General features: G+C 51.2%; 1 protein-coding gene across 1 annotated transcript in view; it reads left to right on the top strand.

Annotated features, from left to right (window-relative positions):
- Positions 1-17,145, top strand: part of RTN2 (reticulon 2) — a 33,016-nt gene extending 15,871 nt beyond the window's left edge. Inside the window, exons 5-10 of the mRNA XM_083627541.1 lie at positions 7,206-7,413; positions 9,227-9,365; positions 10,626-10,695; positions 12,916-12,962; positions 13,858-13,916; positions 16,396-17,145. Coding sequence (XP_083483667.1) covers positions 7,206-7,413; positions 9,227-9,365; positions 10,626-10,695; positions 12,916-12,962; positions 13,858-13,916; positions 16,396-16,438 — 566 coding nt within the window. The 3' untranslated portion in view covers positions 16,439-17,145. The remainder of the gene's footprint in view (positions 1-7,205; positions 7,414-9,226; positions 9,366-10,625; positions 10,696-12,915; positions 12,963-13,857; positions 13,917-16,395) is intronic.

Here is a 17,145-nt window from a genome sequence, read left to right as displayed (position 1 = left end):
GAACCACCAGAAGGCCCTTGGCGCTGGACCTCAGTGTCCGGGCAGAATGATGGGGGTGAAGACGCTCCTTCAGGTATACTGGGCCTTTGAGGCCATTTAGGGCTTTCAAGGTCAGCACCAACACTTTGAATTGTGCTCGCAAACGTACTGGGAGCCAATGTAGATCTTTCAAGACTGTTGTTATGTAGTCTCGGCGGCTGCTCCCAGTCACCAGTCTAGCTGCCGCATTCTGGATTAGTTGTAGTTTCCGGGTCTTTAATTCCTCTGACATTGTGCGTTAAGAGCGTGTTGCAGGAAAGCAGCTGTTTAAGAGGAGCTTGGTCTGGGTCAAGAAAAAGTCCCATCGAGTCCAGCAACCTGTTTTACTGTTTTCACAAAACCTAAGATTCTGGGTAGACTGCCTCTGGAGCTGGAGGTTCCATCAGAACGTAAGAAAATCCTGGCTGCTGGGTCAGGTCAAGGGCCCACCCAGTCCAGCATCTTTGTCCTCCAAGGGGCCGCCCAGATGCCCCGGTGGAAAACTCCCAAGCAGGATTCGAACACAAGAGCCCTCTCCCGCCCTGCAGTTCCCAGAAACTGACATTCAGAAGCATTGCTGCCTCCCGAAATTTGGCCAGTCCTCTTTTAAAGCCATCCAGGTTGGTGGACATCCCTAAACTCCAAGTGGCAGGGAGTTCCACAGTCCAATCTACGCTGCATGAGGAAGAACTTTTTAAAAAATCTGCCCTGAACTGTCCAACATTCTGCTTCGTCAGATGTCTCAGGTGAGAGGGAAAACTCACCCCATGTTTGGCTGCAGATGGAAACCAGGAGTGCCCCCCCCATTAACGGAGAAATCTGAGGGCTCCCTTGGACAAAAAACAAGGACGCCAGCCAGGAATACCAGAGCAAAACAGCAGCCAGTAGGCTTGGTCTTGATTGAAGACTGTCGCGACAGGACTCCCACCTGCCACCAGGTGGAACAAGGTGGAAGCCCAGAACAAAAGAGAACCCAAACTTTTATTAGCTGCTAATCCCCATGTTACACCCCCCCCAAACTACATCACTCATACATCATGGTTACATCATGAAAGGGGAGGTCTGGCGGCAGTAATCTGAGCATCCTGGACCCTGCCCCATGGTCCCCCTTGCCCTCCACCAAACACCCATCAAGTGAAGCAAAAGAGATATTTACATTTCCCTGTTTCCCAGCCAAGTTAACCACACCCTTTTGTCTTCATCTGGGTTTGTTATTTCTGGAATGGCTACCTGTCTGGCACTCAGGTATCAGGATGCCAGGAATTATCACTCGGGCAGAGGGGCTGCTGAGTAGCTGAGCCCACATGTCTATATGAATTTCTGAAGTTTCCCCCGTGAGCCAGTACATAGGTACATTGATCAGTGAATTCCTACATTTGGTATCGTGCAGCAAAGGCCCTTGGAATAGGCAGGAATAAACTGTGATGATGTGTTTTGTGGGGACAAATCACAAAAGCAATTGTGCTGGTTTTGGTAGTGGGCTGCATGTGCATGATATCTGCTGGAGGGGCAACCCCCCAACCTAGACATAAATTCCTGCAACACCCCAAAATGAGCATCTCCCAGCCGCCACCCCTGAATTTGGGTGCTGGCCTCCCTCCTGTTGGCCTCCCCGCCCCCAACTCCGGGTGATCTGAACCCGCTCTAAGCGAGCCAAGGCAGGAGATTCTGTGACGGTAAATGGCAGCTGGGATTCGTCAGCTATAAATAGCCCCCCCTCCTCTGCCCCGACACCCCCCTCCCAGGACTGGGCTCCCCTCCTCCAGCCAGACGCTCGTGAGAGGTTCCCGCAGAGCCGCGACGAGTCTTGGATCTGCGAGAAAAGGGGGCTCGCCATGGCTAACAGAGGTAGGAAACACCCCCCCAAAAAAACCCACTTTAAAATATATCTATACCCCCCAAGGGGGCTCAGAGCTGGGTGGAGTTTAAAAGATGAGTGGAAGGACCTCTGAAAAGGGGGATTTCTTGCCAGGGAGAAAGATTGGGGGGGCTGTGTCAACCGAGGGTCTGCAATTGGGCTATCTCGACACGGGAGGAGGGAAGATCCGGGAGGGAGATGGACCCGATCCTTAGAAGCTGTGTGCGGCTGTTTTGACAGAGGGGGCATCCTGTATGGCTTGAGGGGGGTGTTGAGATCAGGGGAGGCAAGGTTTTGGGGCGTGATGCGGGTGCCATAGGAGGTGGGTGGGTAGGTAGATGGGACCCCCCCCAAATCCCTGCAGCCAGGGCCTGCCTTTTTCCGCCCCCCTCCTGTCGCAGCCTCTCTTTCCTTGCTGAGTTGCCTGCCTGGCATTTGGGGCTGTCAGTTATAGGGGTTGAGCAGGGAGGGGTGTGTGTGTGATGCTTCGGACAGCTGCAGGCATTTAGGTTCTTTTTCCATCCTCCTCCTCCTCCGCTGTCCTCCAAGATCGCTGGGGCCAACCGCAAGGGTTCCCTTCCCCAACCCTGCGCCCTCCAGGTGTCCCAAACTACAACTCAATAATAATAATAATAATAATAATAATAATAATAATTTATTATTTATACCCTGCCCATCTGGCTGAGTTTCCCCATCTACTCTGGGCGGCTCCCAGTGTTAAAACATGCCATGTTTACGTTGATCAGGTCCAACATGGTTTTTTCAAACTAAAATTTGAAGCAAGCTTGCATTTTTAAACTATGCACACTTAAGAAAGGCAGTCTGTGGATGTTGTGGCCAGTTTTAAACACAAACCCCTTAAACATTTCTAAAATGACAGCGACAGAAGGAACAGACTCACATACACTTAACAGACAACACACGTAACAGACAATGTGTAACATGTAAAACATATATATTTCCATCCTTGCCTCTTCAAACACCACCAGTTAATTAAACTGGCAGGGCTCACAGCGCTTGGTTGACTGGTTACCCCTTTATATATGCGTGCGTTGTTGTTTTTTTCATTTTCTTTAAAAGAGAACTAAAGGGAAAGGAGCCCTTCAAAGGATTTTTGAAAAAGAACCTCCCGATTCTACACCTGGGAGTTGTAGTCTGGAACATCTGGAGGGCACGGGGTTGGGCGAGGCTTGATTTATCAGCTGTTTTAAAATGAGGCTGTATTTTAAATTGCATTTTAACCTGTTTTTTAAATTGGGGTGTTTTTTCCCCTTTTCCTCCCTTTCCCCCCTATTATGTTTTTACTGAGATTTTATTGGCATTAGCTGCCCTGAGCCTGGCTCTGGCCAGGGAGGGCGGGGTATAAATAAAATTTATTATTATTTATTCTAAAGGAGAATAGATAGCGAGTGGTTTAACCCTTTTGCCCTCTGCCCAAGACCCTGGAGAGCAGCTGCAGTCAGAGTAGACAAGGCTAAGCTGGATGGAAAAGACAGATAACCTGATCTTTCCTTTGTTCCTGAATCTGTACCTGAGCACATACAGGAAGATGCTTGTTGCTAGAGGAGCCTTGGGTCCAAACCTTTCAGCCCAGCACGGGCTCCCCGATTCATCCCGCCGGAAGGGCGTGGCCTCCCCTTATTTATGGATTTATTCCGTCAAACGTACACACAGGCGGATTGTGAAACGAAAGCAGCCCTCAGAGCAGTTTGCAGAGAAGATGCACTGAAAGGATTGGGCAGAAGAATGAACAGCAACAATTCTTTTGGAACGTTAAAATAACAGTTAACAGAAAACTCACACTGGCTTCTCAGACACCTGGGTTATCCAAACAAGGATTCTTTTAGCAGTGCCAGAAAGAGGATGCTGAAGGCTGCCTGCCAGATATCACTAGGCAGGGAGTTCCAAAGGGTAGGTTCTGCCACAATAAAAGACCCGAGTTCTTACAAATGTGAGACAGGGATTAGGTGGAACTGCAGCAGGGCCGGCTCCCCTTGAGCTTGGAGGGCAGGCAGAAGAGGGAGGAAAGGCCACCGCAAAGCCATAGTGAGGATTGGTTGGGCTTTGGAGCCCTGAGTTCAGATCCGTGTCCAAATCCAAGCCTCAGGCTTCTTCATGGGGCGGGGGCTCCTGGGGATGCAGGAAAGGGCCTTCTCGGTGGTAGCACCTCCCAGGCAACTTTGGAACTCCCTGCCTAGGGACGGCAGGCTGGCTCCCTCCTTGCTGTCCTTCCCCTGGCAGGTGGAAAACAGCTTTATTTATTCCAACAGGCCTTTGAGAAGTTGTGTTTTTTTTCAGATCTGAATTTTCACACAACACGTTGCTTTAATTCTATTAAATTAGTTTTCAGCCTTGTTTTTTTTTTTTTTTTAGCTTTCTGTGCTGTGAGCTGTGTTGTTTTCCATTTGTCTGGGATGTAACCAAGTGCAACAATGGCAATGATTAGGGAGGAAAGCAAGGGTGCCCCTGACCATGTGCAGAGTGCTTTCCCCATTGCTGGGGTGTAGCGGCAGCCTCTGGGGAGAGGAAGCAGGGTCTCCCGGGTCCAAAAGAGCAGCTTCCAGCTGGCAGCTCCCTCCTTAGAAACCTAAGTGCAGGATGCGGCCGTTACACTTGGAGTGGGTGGGGCGGTCAGAAGAGGATTGATTTCTTCTCCTGGAGTGCTGAGTTTTCCCCCTTAGCCAGCGTGACCCACCTTAACCCTGAGTCAGGGGGTGAGTGCCTGGGGCAGATCGGAGTCCTCTCGCCTCTGCGTCACGGGATCTCCTGCGGCCACAGAACCTACTGGTTGGAGAAAGCTGGACAGAGGCCGGGGCATCTCTCTCCCAGGGCACAGGGGTGGCCACCGAGTTTGGTGGCTTTCAAAGAGGACTAGACAAATTCACAGAGGAAGAAAGGGCTGTCGATGGCTCCTAGATGCCATGGCTGTGCTCTACCTCCCTGGTCACAGGCAGAAAAGCTGCTATCACTGGATCCAGTTCCTTGGTTATCTTGTTTTTACTGCGAATTACTTTATCCACTCGGGATGCGGGTGGCGCTGTAGGTTAAACCACAGAGCCTAGGACTTGCTGATCAGAAGGTCGGCGGTTCGAATCACATGACAGGGTGAGCTCCCGTTGCTCGGTCCCTGCTCCTGCCAACCTAGCAGTTCAAAAGCATGTCAAAGTGCAAGTAGATAAATAGGTACCGCTCTAGCGGAAAGGTAAACAGCGTTTCCATGCGCTGCTCTGGTTTGCCAGAAGCGGCTTAGTCCTGCTGGCCACATGACCCGGAAGCTGTACGCCGGCTCCCTCGGCCTGTAAAGCGAGATGAGCACCGCAACCCCAGAGTCGGTCACGACTGGACCTAATGGTCAGAGGTCCCTTTACCTTTGCCTTTACTTTATCCACTTGCTTCCCACCCTCCCCTTCCACGCTTTCCCTATTTCCTTTTGGAAATGCTATTCCATTCATTCAATTTAACCTATTTATCTCACTAATTAACACAGTTGCTCGTAATTCGAGCCCTGCTTGTGTTTTCATCCTGCTATTTTAGTTCTTTAAAAACTCAGTGAAAGGTCTCCAGTCCTCAAGGAACTTTTTCGTCGTTTTGGTCTCTAATCTTGCCTGTTCGTCTTGCCACTTCTGCATACTCCGCCTTCCTTTTCAAAAACCGTTCTTCCTCGGTTAGAACGTCTCCTTCTTCCCATCTTTGGGCATACAGTATTCGTGCTGCAAGTTCCCCAGCTTGGTTGAATTATTCAGATCAAAGAGTTTCAATTAGATTTGGATCAAATGTGCAATCGGTCTACCACTATTTTGAATCAGATTATGTTATTGCTTTTATCAGCGGGTCTTGCAAACTGCTATTCTGAATAATGCTTTTTAGAGGGCGGGGTAGGGGGCACTGGGGTGAGTTTAAGGAACCAAGCAGGCAGTGACTAGAAAAGTTCGGGAGTGCGTTAAAAAGCCAGTGCGTTAAATTTCAGACCTGAGATGATGTTGCTCGATCTCTCCTGGTGGTTCTGAAACTTTTAGTGCATGGGTAGGCAAACTAAGGCCTGGGGGCCGGATCCGGCCCAATCGCCTTCTCAATCCGGCCCGCAGACGGTCCAGGAATCAGTGTTTTTTTACATGAGCAGAATGTGTCCTTTTATTTCAAATGCATCTCTGGGTTATTTGTTGAGCATATGAATTCATTCATTATTATTTTTTCCAAAATATAGTCCGGCCCCCCACATAGTCTGAGGGACAGTGGGCCGGCCCCCTGCTGAAAAAGTTTGCTGACCCCTATTTTAGTGCCTCCTGCTTCCCTTTTCTTGCCTGCTGTGTTGCAAATCCCTACACCTTCATAAGGTCTAGCAACATGGGTGGTTCTCTCTACAGCACAATGAAGTTGCTGTTGCTTGCTTCGCTTTCTCCCTGCAGTGGCAGGGATTTGGTGTCATGAGCAGGGCCAGATTTAGGTTTGATGAGGCCTAAGCTACTGAAGGTAATGGGGCCCTTCATATGGCCAGCTGTCCTTTGTCAACAACAAATTGCCGCTGTTTTTTGTGTGTTGAATATATGCTATATGGTAATTTATGAGCCTAATAGGTATCTCAGGGACGCAGGTAGCGCTGTGGGTTAAACCACAGAGCCTAGGACTTGCCAATCAGAAGGTCGGCGGTTCGAATCCCTGCGACGGGGTGAGCTCCCGTTGTTCTGTCCCTGCTCCTTCCAACCTAGCAGTTCGAAAGCACGTCAAAGTGCAAGTAGATAAATAGGTACCGCTCCGGCGGGAAGGTAAACGGCGTTTCCGTGCGCTGCTCTGGTTTGCCAGAAGTGGCTTAGTCCTGCTGGCCACATGACCCGGAAGCTGTACGCCGGCTCCCTCGGCCAATAAAGTGAGATGAGCGCCGCAACCCCAGAGTCGGCCACGACTGGACCTAATGGTCAGGGGTCCCTTTACCTTTAGTTATCTCAAGCCATTTGCACATGTTGCTGTGCAACCAGTCCATGCAGAATGTAGGCACCCTATATATAGAAAGGAGCAAAGCAGTGATATTTGAGGGAGCAGGCAGGGCCCATGACTTACATCACAGGAGCCTACACAACACAACCCAAAACACTGTTGCTGTATGTAGGTTTTATTTTATTTGCTTTCTTATCTTATATTTTGGAAATGTACATTCAGTTGTTTTTTTTTCCTTTACATTTTTTGGGGGGCCCCAAGAGATTGGGGCCCTAAGCTATAGCTTGCTTAGCTTCTAGGTAAATCCTGCACTGGTCCTGAGGACTAGCAAGACGGGTGGTTTTTATCTCTCTCTCTCTGCAGCGTCATGCAGCTGTTGTTTCTCTTTTGCTTGCAGTGGCAGATTTGGTGTACTGGCGCGACACCCGCAAGTCGGCGTTCGTCTTCACCGCCTTGATGGTGGCCCTGCTGTGCCTGCTGCACTTCAGCATCATCAGCGTGGCCTCCTATGTCTCCCTGGCGGCCCTCAGCGTCACCATCTCTCTCAGGGTTTACAGCAAAATACTACTCGCCGTCCACCGAGGGGAGGGACACAACCCTTTCCAGTGAGTGAACCACAAGGCACCCACCAGTCCCATTGTTGTTCTTGTTTAGTCGTGTCCGCCTCTTCCTGACCCCCTGGACCAGAGCACGCCAGGCACTCCTGTCTTCCACTGCCTCCCGCAGTTTGGTCAAACTCATGTTTGTAGCTTTGAGAACACTGTCCCACCATCTCGTCCTCTGTTGTCCCCTTCTCCTTGTGCCCTCCATCTTTCCCAGCATCAGGGTCTTTCCCAGGGAGTCTTCTCTTCTCATGAGGTGGCCAAAGTCTTGGAGCCTCAGCTTCAGGATCTGTCCTTCCAGTGAGCACTCAGGGCTGATTTCCTTCAGAATGGAGAGGTTTGATCCTCCAGCACCAGAATTCAAAAGCATCCATTCTTTGGCGATCAGCCTTCTTTATGGTCCAGCTCTCACTTCCATACATCACGACTGGGAAAACCATAGCTTGAACTATAGGGACCTTTGTTGGCAAGGTGACGTCTCTCTTTGGGGTAGAGGCTGTAAATACACAACCTAGAATTAGCTGGTTCCACCAGTCCTTGGCTCTGGCGCCCCCTGCTGTCAGCCTCCCTGCCCTCCATCCTGCCCCTTCCACCACTCTCTTGGAGGCCCCAACAAAATTAAAGGAAAAAACCCTGGATGTACATTTCCAAAATATAAGATTTGTTGTTGTTATTTAGTCGTTTAGTCGTGTCCGACTCTATGTGACCCCCTGGACCAGAACATGCCAGGCATGCTTCCCTAAGCTTCCCGGAACAGGGCTGCCTTCAGATGTCTTCTAAAAGTTTGGTAGTTATTTTTCTCTTTGACATCTGCTGGGAGGGTGTTCCACAGGGCAGGCGCCACCACCGAGAAGGCCCTCTGCCTGGTTCCCTGTAACTTGGCTTCTCGCAGTGAGGGAACCGCCAGAAGGCCCTCGGAGCTGGACCTCACTGTCTGGGGCAGAACGATGGGGGTGGAGACGCTCCTTCAGGTATACTGGACTGAGGCCATTTAGGGCTTTAAAGGTCAGCACCAACACTTTGAATTGTGCTCGGAAACATCCTGGGAGCCAATGTAGGTCTTTCAAGACCGGTGTTATGTGGTCTCGGCAGCCGCTCCCAGTCACCAGTCTAGCTGCCGCATTCTGAATTAGTTGCTAGTTTCAGGGTCACCTTCAAAGGGAGCCCCACGTATAGCACATTGCAGTAGTCCAAGCGGGAGATAACTAGAGCATGCACCACTCTGGCAAGACAGTCCGCGGGCAGGGAGGGTCTCAGCCTGCGTACCAGGTGGAGTTGGTAGACAGCTGCCCTGGACACAGAATTGACCTGCGCCTCCATGGACAGCTGTGAGTCCAGAATGACTCGCAGGCTGCGCCCCTGGTCCTTCGGGGCCACAGTTCCCCCATTCAGGACCAGGGAATCCCCCACACCAGCCCGCCTCCTGTCCCCCAAAAACAGTATTTCTGTCTTGTCAGGATTCAACCTCAATCTGTTAGCCACCATCCATCCTCCAACCGCCTCCAGGCACTCACACAGGACCTTCACCGCCTTCTGCCTGGGGTTCAGCCTTCCATCCTTGAATGGCAGACCAAAAATCCCCCTTCACCTTGCTTCCCAGTAAATCCCCCTCTCTCCAGGAGAGCAGCTGCAAACCACAGGATCATAGACTTGGAAAGGACCCCCAGCGGTCATCTAGCCCAACCCGCTCCCATACCACTTTGGAGGAGCATAATTTGAGCTGTGCAGCCGGGGATGTGCACAGGGGTGCTTCTTAAGGTTGCCTTTTGACGAGGTCGCCTGGCGTTTGCTCACCCACCCATCCCATCTTTGCCAGGGCCCAGCTGGACGCCGACTTGGGGCTGTCGAAGGAGCAGCTGGAGCGCCTCACGGAGCGGGTCGTCTTCTACGTCACGTCGGGCACCAAGTCCCTCCAGCGCCTCTTCCTGGTGGACGACTTGGTGGAGTCCATTAAGGTAAGGAGGAGTCGGGCTCAACTGCCCCTGGATGTGGAGGTTCCGCTCAGCTGTCACGGAGCAGGGCCTGGTTGGCCGAGAGATACGTCCGACTAAATCCAACTCAAGAGTAGACCCACTGACATGAATAGACCCTAAGATGGCCATGTGTGCTGACGTCAACAGACATGCAATTAGCTTGGCATGTCTCATATATTTATTTTATATTTCGCGCTGTTGTTCCATCTACATCCCAACTTTCCTCCAGGGAGCTGAAGGGGGGGTCCATGGTTCTGCTCCCTATTTTATCCTCACAACGACCCTGCGGGGTAGGTCAGAATGACAGCAAGCCAAATTACTGGCCCCCAAGGTCACCCAGCGAACTTTGTGGGCTAGGGGGGGGGATTTGAACTCTGCTCTTCCAGTTACTTGGGACGCGGGTGGTGCTGTGGGTTAAACCACAAAGCCTAGGACTTGCCGATCAGAAGGTCGCAGTTTGAATCCCCGCAATGGGGTGAGCTCCCGTTACTTGGTCACTGCTCCTGCCAACCTAGCAGTTCAAAAGCATGTCAAAGTGCAAGTACAGTGGTACCTCGGGATGCGAACGGGATCCGTTCCGGAGTCCCGCTCGCATCCCAAACGGAATGCAAGATGCGACGGTGCATCTGCGCGTGCATGGGTCGCGTTTCACCGCTTCCGCGCGTGCACGTGATGTCATTTTGAGCGTCTGTGCATGCACAAACGGCGAAACCCGGAAGTAACATGCTCCATTACTTCTGGGTTGCCGCGGTGCGCAACTCGAACGTGCTCAACCCAAAGCACATTCAACTTGAGGTATGACTGTAGATAAATAGGTACCACTCCGGTGGGAAGGTAAACGGCATTTCCGTGCACTGCTCTGGTTCGCCAGAAGTGGCTTAGTCACGCTGGCCACATGACCCGGAAGCTGTACGCCGGCTCCCTCAGCCAGTAAAGCGAGATGAGCGCCGCAACCCCAGAGTCGGCCACGACTGGACCTAATGGTCAGGGGTCCCTTTACCTTTAGCTTCCAGTTTCTAGTCTGACACTCTAAGCACTACATCCTCTGTGGCGGATGCTGTGTGTGTGTGTGTGTGTGTGTGTGTGTGTGTGGATAGGGGAACAGGTTCCAATCTTGCCAGGGACACAGCAGGACCGGGGGGGGGGGGCTCCCAAGATTGCACTCCAGCCGGTCACGGAACTTTCTCTGTGCCTAATGAACGCCTCCTGAACCCTTTTCTTTTCTCCCCCATTGCTTCTCAGTTTGCTTTCCTGTTCTACATCCTCACCTACGTGGGCGCCGTCTTCAATGGGCTGACTTTGCTGATACTGGGTAAGGCCGTGGGCTGGGCAAGGAGCAACGCATCTCAGGGCTGGGGCAGAGATAAGAGGAGCCCACCAACTGGGGGAACAAGCAACAACGCCCTTGCAGGCGGTCCCAGTGGTTCAGTCGAGATTCACTGCGTCGCCTTGGGCTAGACAGAAGTAGTCAGGGAGAAAAGTCTCCTGCGCCTTTAAGAGCCACTGGTTCAGCTGGTGAAGCTTTGTCACAAAACTCCACCTGTCGGATTATGACACAGGTGCCCTGCCAGATATATACAGTGGTACTCTGGTTGCGAACGGACTCCGTTCCGGAGGCCCGTTCACAACATTTAAAGAGCGCAACCTGAAGTTCCATATCTGCGCAGGTGCGCGGTGCGATTTGGCGCTGGTGCGCATGCATGAAGCTTGATTTAGTGCTTGTGCACATGCGCGAGCGGCAAACCCAGAAGTAACTCTTTCTGGTACTTCCGAGTCACCACGGGACGTAACCTGAAAGAACGTAACAATAAGGTAAGATAAACTTTATTCGCATTAGCCGACGGCCATAACAACATAAAACACGCAATATACCGTATTTTTCGCTCCATAAGGTGCATGGACCATAAGGCGCACCTAGTTTTTAGAGGGGGAAATCAAGAAAGCCTGTCCGCTTCTCCCAGAGCTTCTCAGGGCTGCTGGGGGAAGCCCGGGTTCCCCCTCCCAGCCCCAAAGAGCAAAGAAGGCAAGAAAGCAAGCAGCATCCATCCGGCCGGGAGAGGCTGCGCGCGACTATGGCAATTCCCCCACCTCACGCAAAAGCCCCCAGGAGCCGCGCACCCTTTAAGGAGCGTGTGGCTCCTGCGGGCTTTTCTACGAGGAGGGAGAAGGGACTGACTGGCCGTGTCAGTCCCTTCTCCCTCCTGGGGAAAAGCCCGCAAGAGCCTCGTGGAGCTTGTGTGCGGCTCTTGGGGGCTTTTCCTGCCTGCCTCCCCCCTGTATTCGCTCCTTAAGACGCACACACATTTCCCCTTACTTTTTAGGAGGGGAAAAGTGTGTCTTATGGAGTGAAAGATACGGTATACAAATAAAATATATACAAATAAAAAAGACAGCAATGGGTAAAAAGAGCAATCAAATGACCAAGATTATTGTTCAGATAGTGGCCCTTAATCTCATTGCACCCTCGACTTAAACGCAACATGAGGTATGACTGTACCGTACTTTTCTGTGTATAAGACTAGATTTTTTTCCCTTTAAAAATCATGCAAAAAAAAAATATGGCGGTCGTCTTATACATGGGGAGTGCATACGGTGGATGTTCGATTGGTTGCCGCTGTGGCTGTTAGCGGCTATCGTGCGTGTTATTGGTTGCTGTGTCAACGGGTGGCGTTGATTGGCTGACGCTGCTGCAATCGGGCGGGCGATTGTCAGCTTCTGCCGGCGAGGGCGCAGATGAGAGGCGAATTTTGCGATGCGTGAGAGGTTTTCAGCAACCACCCCTAAAATCCTCTGCTAAAAAGTAAATATTTGAACTATTTGAAGAAAAGTTGTAATAAACAGATTACACTAGTAGGACTGCAGGAAGTTCTGTAAGGAGAACTACTTGAAAAAGACTATGATGAGAATTATTAGTTAAGGATAATTAAAAGTAATAGAGAAATTAAGAAATGCAGAACAAGTGATAAAGAACAGAAAATCTTCAGAAGTTGTTGACGGAAGTCTAAAATATTGTATAAGATAAGAAGTTAGGTTAAATGATATGTTTAAAAAAACCAATAAAAATGTATATATATTTTATAAAAATCCTCTGCAAAAAAGCTCAACTCTGTGCCATCTCCCCCCATTTTCTTAAATTTGAGTCCCCCCAAAAGGGGGCATCTTATACATGGGGGTGTCGTATACATAGAAAAGTACGGTATATATATTTTGGGGTGGGGAGTTTACACCAACGGTTCATTATTGCAACCGTTTCCTACTGCTGTTAAAAAGGGGGGGGGGGAGGCTTTTGACTAAAGGCAGTTTTAGTTTTTTTTAAACTACCACTGGAGAATCTGCCATGGTTCCCTGCTATTGCCTCTGAGATTTGCCTGAAAGAGACAAGATGAGCTGGGGTGGGGGGGGGGGCGGCAGGCCAGTTAACAGCCCAGTTGCAAGGTCTCTCTCGGTTAGGGTATCAGGGTGGGGAAGAAAGTCAGGGAGCAGCGCGGCAGATTTTTACTTTCATTTTTCTTTATTCTCCTCCTTTCTGCAGGTGTGATAAGTGCATTTACCTTTCCTCTGCTGTACAGGCAACATCAGGTGGGTGTCCTGGGCAATGAAGGGGGGGGAGTGTAGCTGGAATTGGGAGACTTTACCCAAGGGAAAATTCAATTCCTTTAAGGTGCGGGGGCCCCTTCTGCTGACATCAAAGCCCTTGAAGTGTTGGTGCTGACCTTTAAAACCCTAAACTGCCTCAAAGGCCCAGTATACCTGAAGGAGTGTCTCCACCTCCATCGTTCTGCCCGGACACTTGAGTTCCAGCATTGAGGGCCTTCTGGCCGTTCCCTCGCTGCGAGAAGCTGCCAAGTTACAGGGAACCAGGCAGAGGGCCTTCTCGGTGGTGGCGCCCGCCCTGTGGAACGCCCTCCCACCAGATGTCAAAGAGAACAACACGTACCAGACTTTTAGAAGACATCTGAACTCCCATAATTACTGACCATTGTGGAGCTGGGGGCCAACAGCATTTGAGGGCAGGGTCAGCTGTCCCCCAACCTTGTTTTGACCCTGATTGACTAAGGTCTGCACGAAGATCCACTGGGTTCAGACCTGCCCATCACTGACATGTTCTTGCATATTCCTTGTTTTGCCCTCTCTCACTGGGCAAAGAACCCTGGGAGCTGTAGTTCACTTATTAAGGGGCTCCAGGAGTGTGCAAACTACAGTTCCCAGGATTCTTCCGATGTTTGGCATGGATTGCATGCAAGTCTAGGAACCCCTTAAGCAGGTGCCTGAGTGCCTTTCGATTTCTCTGGAAAGCAGCTTTTCAAACATACCAGTGGAAGGCCAGCGTGCCTCTGAGCATGTATGGAGTGACACCTGAAGGAAGCAGCCTCTTTAAAGCACACACAGACATATCCTGGAGCCTGAACGTCTTCCTGGCATTTCCAGCAAATCTCCGCTCACCACAGACCCTTTTCCTTTTTCCTCTTTCCAGGCACAGATTGACCAGTACGTGGGGCTGGTGAGGAATCAGTTGAGTAACCTCAGAGCAAAGTAAGTTATGGGGTTTTTTTGGGGGGGGGTATTTTCTCTCCTTTGCCCCCTGCCTCTTTTCCTTGCTTCTTCCTCAGCTGGGGAGGGGGCCACCACATCTTTCCATTGCCCACCAGGCCTGGATCCTTGGTCAAAGGGGATAACAGTTCGATTCCCCCAACCCCAAGTGGGAATTTTGATTTCCTCTGCAGGGTTCGCCTTCTGCATTTCAGGTCCTGCCTTTGGTCAAGCTTGCGGGCCATGCAGCACCCCCATAACTCTGCTGTCCTCTTCATTACCTTTGCCATTGAATTGCATTTATATCTCACCTTTATATTTCTATTTATTTATATTTCACTTTCTGGAGAAGTGTGCATACACACAAAAGCTTACATGCAAAACAAACTTAGTTGGTCTCTAAGGTGCTCAGCGTGCCACAGGCTTCAGGATGCAGGCTGCTATCTGCAAGCCTAGGGAGCCCGGCGGGAACTCCCGCCGGGCTCCCAAGGCTTGCGGATAGCTTCCTGAAGCCCGGAGAGGGAGAGGGGTCGGTGCTCACTGACCCCTCTCACTCTCCAGGCTTCAGCGAAAGCCTGCATTCGCCCCATAGGACGCACACACATTTCCCCTTCATTTTTGGAGGGGGAAAAGTGTGTCCTATAGGGCGAAAAATATGGTAAATAGGTACCACTCTGGCGGGAAGGTAAACAGCGTTTCCGTGCGCTGCTCTGGTTCGCCAGAAGCGGCTTAGTCATGCTGGCCACATGACCCGGAAGCTGTACGCCGGCTCCCCAGAGTCGGTCACGACTGGACCTAATGGTCAGGGGTCCCTTTACCTTTACCTCTACCTCTACCTGGCCCAACACTCCAAGCACTGCATGACGTTGGCCCCTATTTCACTGCTGTTTGGAAGAGAGAGCGTCACCCGTGGGTGCTATGAATTTTCAGAAACTGAATAGTGTATGGGGTTTCTGTGTATATACCCTAGCCCCACAGCACCCCCTGCTGGCACACTGGGCCACTGCTACCAGTGCTTGTTCGGGACCTATAGAAATTATGGAGGCAGGCCCTTCCGATAAGCATTGGCGAGGGAAGCAGCTCTCCTAACCCTCCTGCAACCTCCAGAGCAGACTCTGCCAACCCGGTGCCCTCTCCAGATGTTTTGGATGACAACACCCCCCAGCCCCCAATCAGCACACCTGGAGGGGGCACCAGGTTGCAGAAGACCATAGTTAGATGTTTCTATGTTAGTTGATCACCCTGCTGGTCGCAGGCAAACTTGGGACTGGTGGAAGTTGCACCAGTGTGCTCTCAAATTTGAGGCTGGAGGGACCACCCGTCGCCTTTAGCGCCCACCTGCCGTGAGGAAGTTCAGAAGAATTTAAGAAGAACTGGCCTCGCTCCCCGCAAAGCACAAGTTCGTCTGGCCTCACATCCTGTTTTCAACCACAAGCCTCGAAGACACTCTCACACACAAAAAGGAGATGCGAAAGTGTTTGAGTTTCCCCTCTCGTACGTCCCCCAGAATTTCACATCTGGATTAAGTCCTTAATGTGCATTTCGCTTTAGGTGTGGGGACTGGGCTGCTGCAAAGGGACTGGGCTCACCGGCTTAAACTCAGGGCTGTCACCTGTTTGCAGAGCTCTTGGAATGTGCATCGACTTGATTCATTCGTGGATTAAACCTGCATAAATGTGTACGCTGTGTTGTTGGGTGGGCCAATAGTTCAAAAGGGGGAAATAGACTGCGGAACTCCCTGCCACAGGAAGCAGTGACAGCTACCAACTCTGATTGGCTTGAAAGAGGATTGAACAATTTCATGGAGGAAGAGAGGGCTTCTCGTGGCTACTAGCTGTGATGGCTCTGTGCTGCCCTCCACAGTCAGAGGCAGCGATGCTTCTGAGCATCAGCTGCTGGAAATGGCAGGAAGGGAGAGTGTTGTGCGCGGATCCTGTTTGTGGGTTTTCCCTGCAGAAGCGGGTTGCCTTCGCTTCTGAATGTGAACGGGGCTCCGGAACAGATCCCGTTCGCATCCGGAGGTACCACTGTGCATACTCCCATACGACTGAGATTTGGGCTACCATAAAAAATTGACCCTGAGGCGCCCCAAAGGGCAACTTCAGCATTTCCCTAGTAAGCTACCGTATTTTTTGCTCTATAAGACTCACTTTTTCCCTCCTAAAAGTAAGGGGAAATGTGTGTGTGTCTTATGGAGCGAATGCAGGCTGCGCAGCTATCCCAGAAGCCAGAACAGCAAGAGGGATTGCTGCTTTCACTGCGCAGTGATCCCTCTTGTTGTTCTGGCTTCTGAGATTCAGAATATTTTTTTTCTTGTTTTCCTCCTCCAGAAACTAGGTGCGTCTTGTGGTCTGGTGCATCTTATAGAGCGAAAATACGGTATTTTATTCTAGACGATGTCCTGCAGATAATTTTTTTAAAAGCAAGAAACTCCTTCCACTCGCTACTGGCTTAATTTTTTCCCCTCTCCTTTTCCTCCTAGGATGCTGTCCAAGCTGCCGACGGCCAAAGCGAAAGCCGAATGAATGAACCCCACCCTCCTGCTCTGACCCCCTTCCACACACACACAGATATATATACACCCACACATACCTCCTCCTCCTCCTTCTGCCCCTTTCCTTCCCTCCAGCTTCCCACCCACCCCTTCCCAAAGAGACCCTCCTGACCTCTCACCTCCTTCCCCCCCTCCCCGCCATGGCCTGGACACGACACAAAGCCGCTCGCCTTCTCCAGTCCACCCCCCTGGGCTAACTGCGTGCCGGAGACGTCCGTTCTCCCAGCGTAGTCCTCTGAGCGGCTGCCGTCCTTGGGCAGAGTTGGCACAGCTTGGAGGGGGGCACCCTCCCCAGCACCCCCAAGGGAATTGCAGGAAGCTGTGGCTGTTTGGGGGGTGGGCAAAGGCCCCTTTCTTACCCTAGCGCCACCCTCCCCGGTCTCCCTCCCTGTCTGCTGAATTTATTTCTTAAGGGAAAGTTGACACGGACCCGCCAGCCTTGGAGCAACACCTTCTTTCTCCAGGAGAAAGGCTCCGTCTTAAACAGGTGCCCAACGCTGGCCAGAGCACACAATCGACCTCCACGCACCTTTTTATGTTTCTTTCTTTCTCCCGGGACGCTCCACTTTCTGCCACACCCATCCCGGCCAACGACGGGGTTGGCGCGAGCCGGTTCTCAATCTTTGCCTGGATTTACACTTTAATAAAAATGGTTGTTGGGGAAAAAAACAACAAGAA

Source organism: Podarcis filfolensis (genome assembly GCF_964270895.1).
Source record: "Podarcis filfolensis genome assembly, chromosome: 8".
In the NCBI taxonomy this organism is placed as follows: domain Eukaryota; kingdom Metazoa; phylum Chordata; class Lepidosauria; order Squamata; family Lacertidae; genus Podarcis; species Podarcis filfolensis.
Note: the sequence above shows the minus strand (reverse complement) of the source record. Positions and strands in the feature narration are given on the sequence as shown.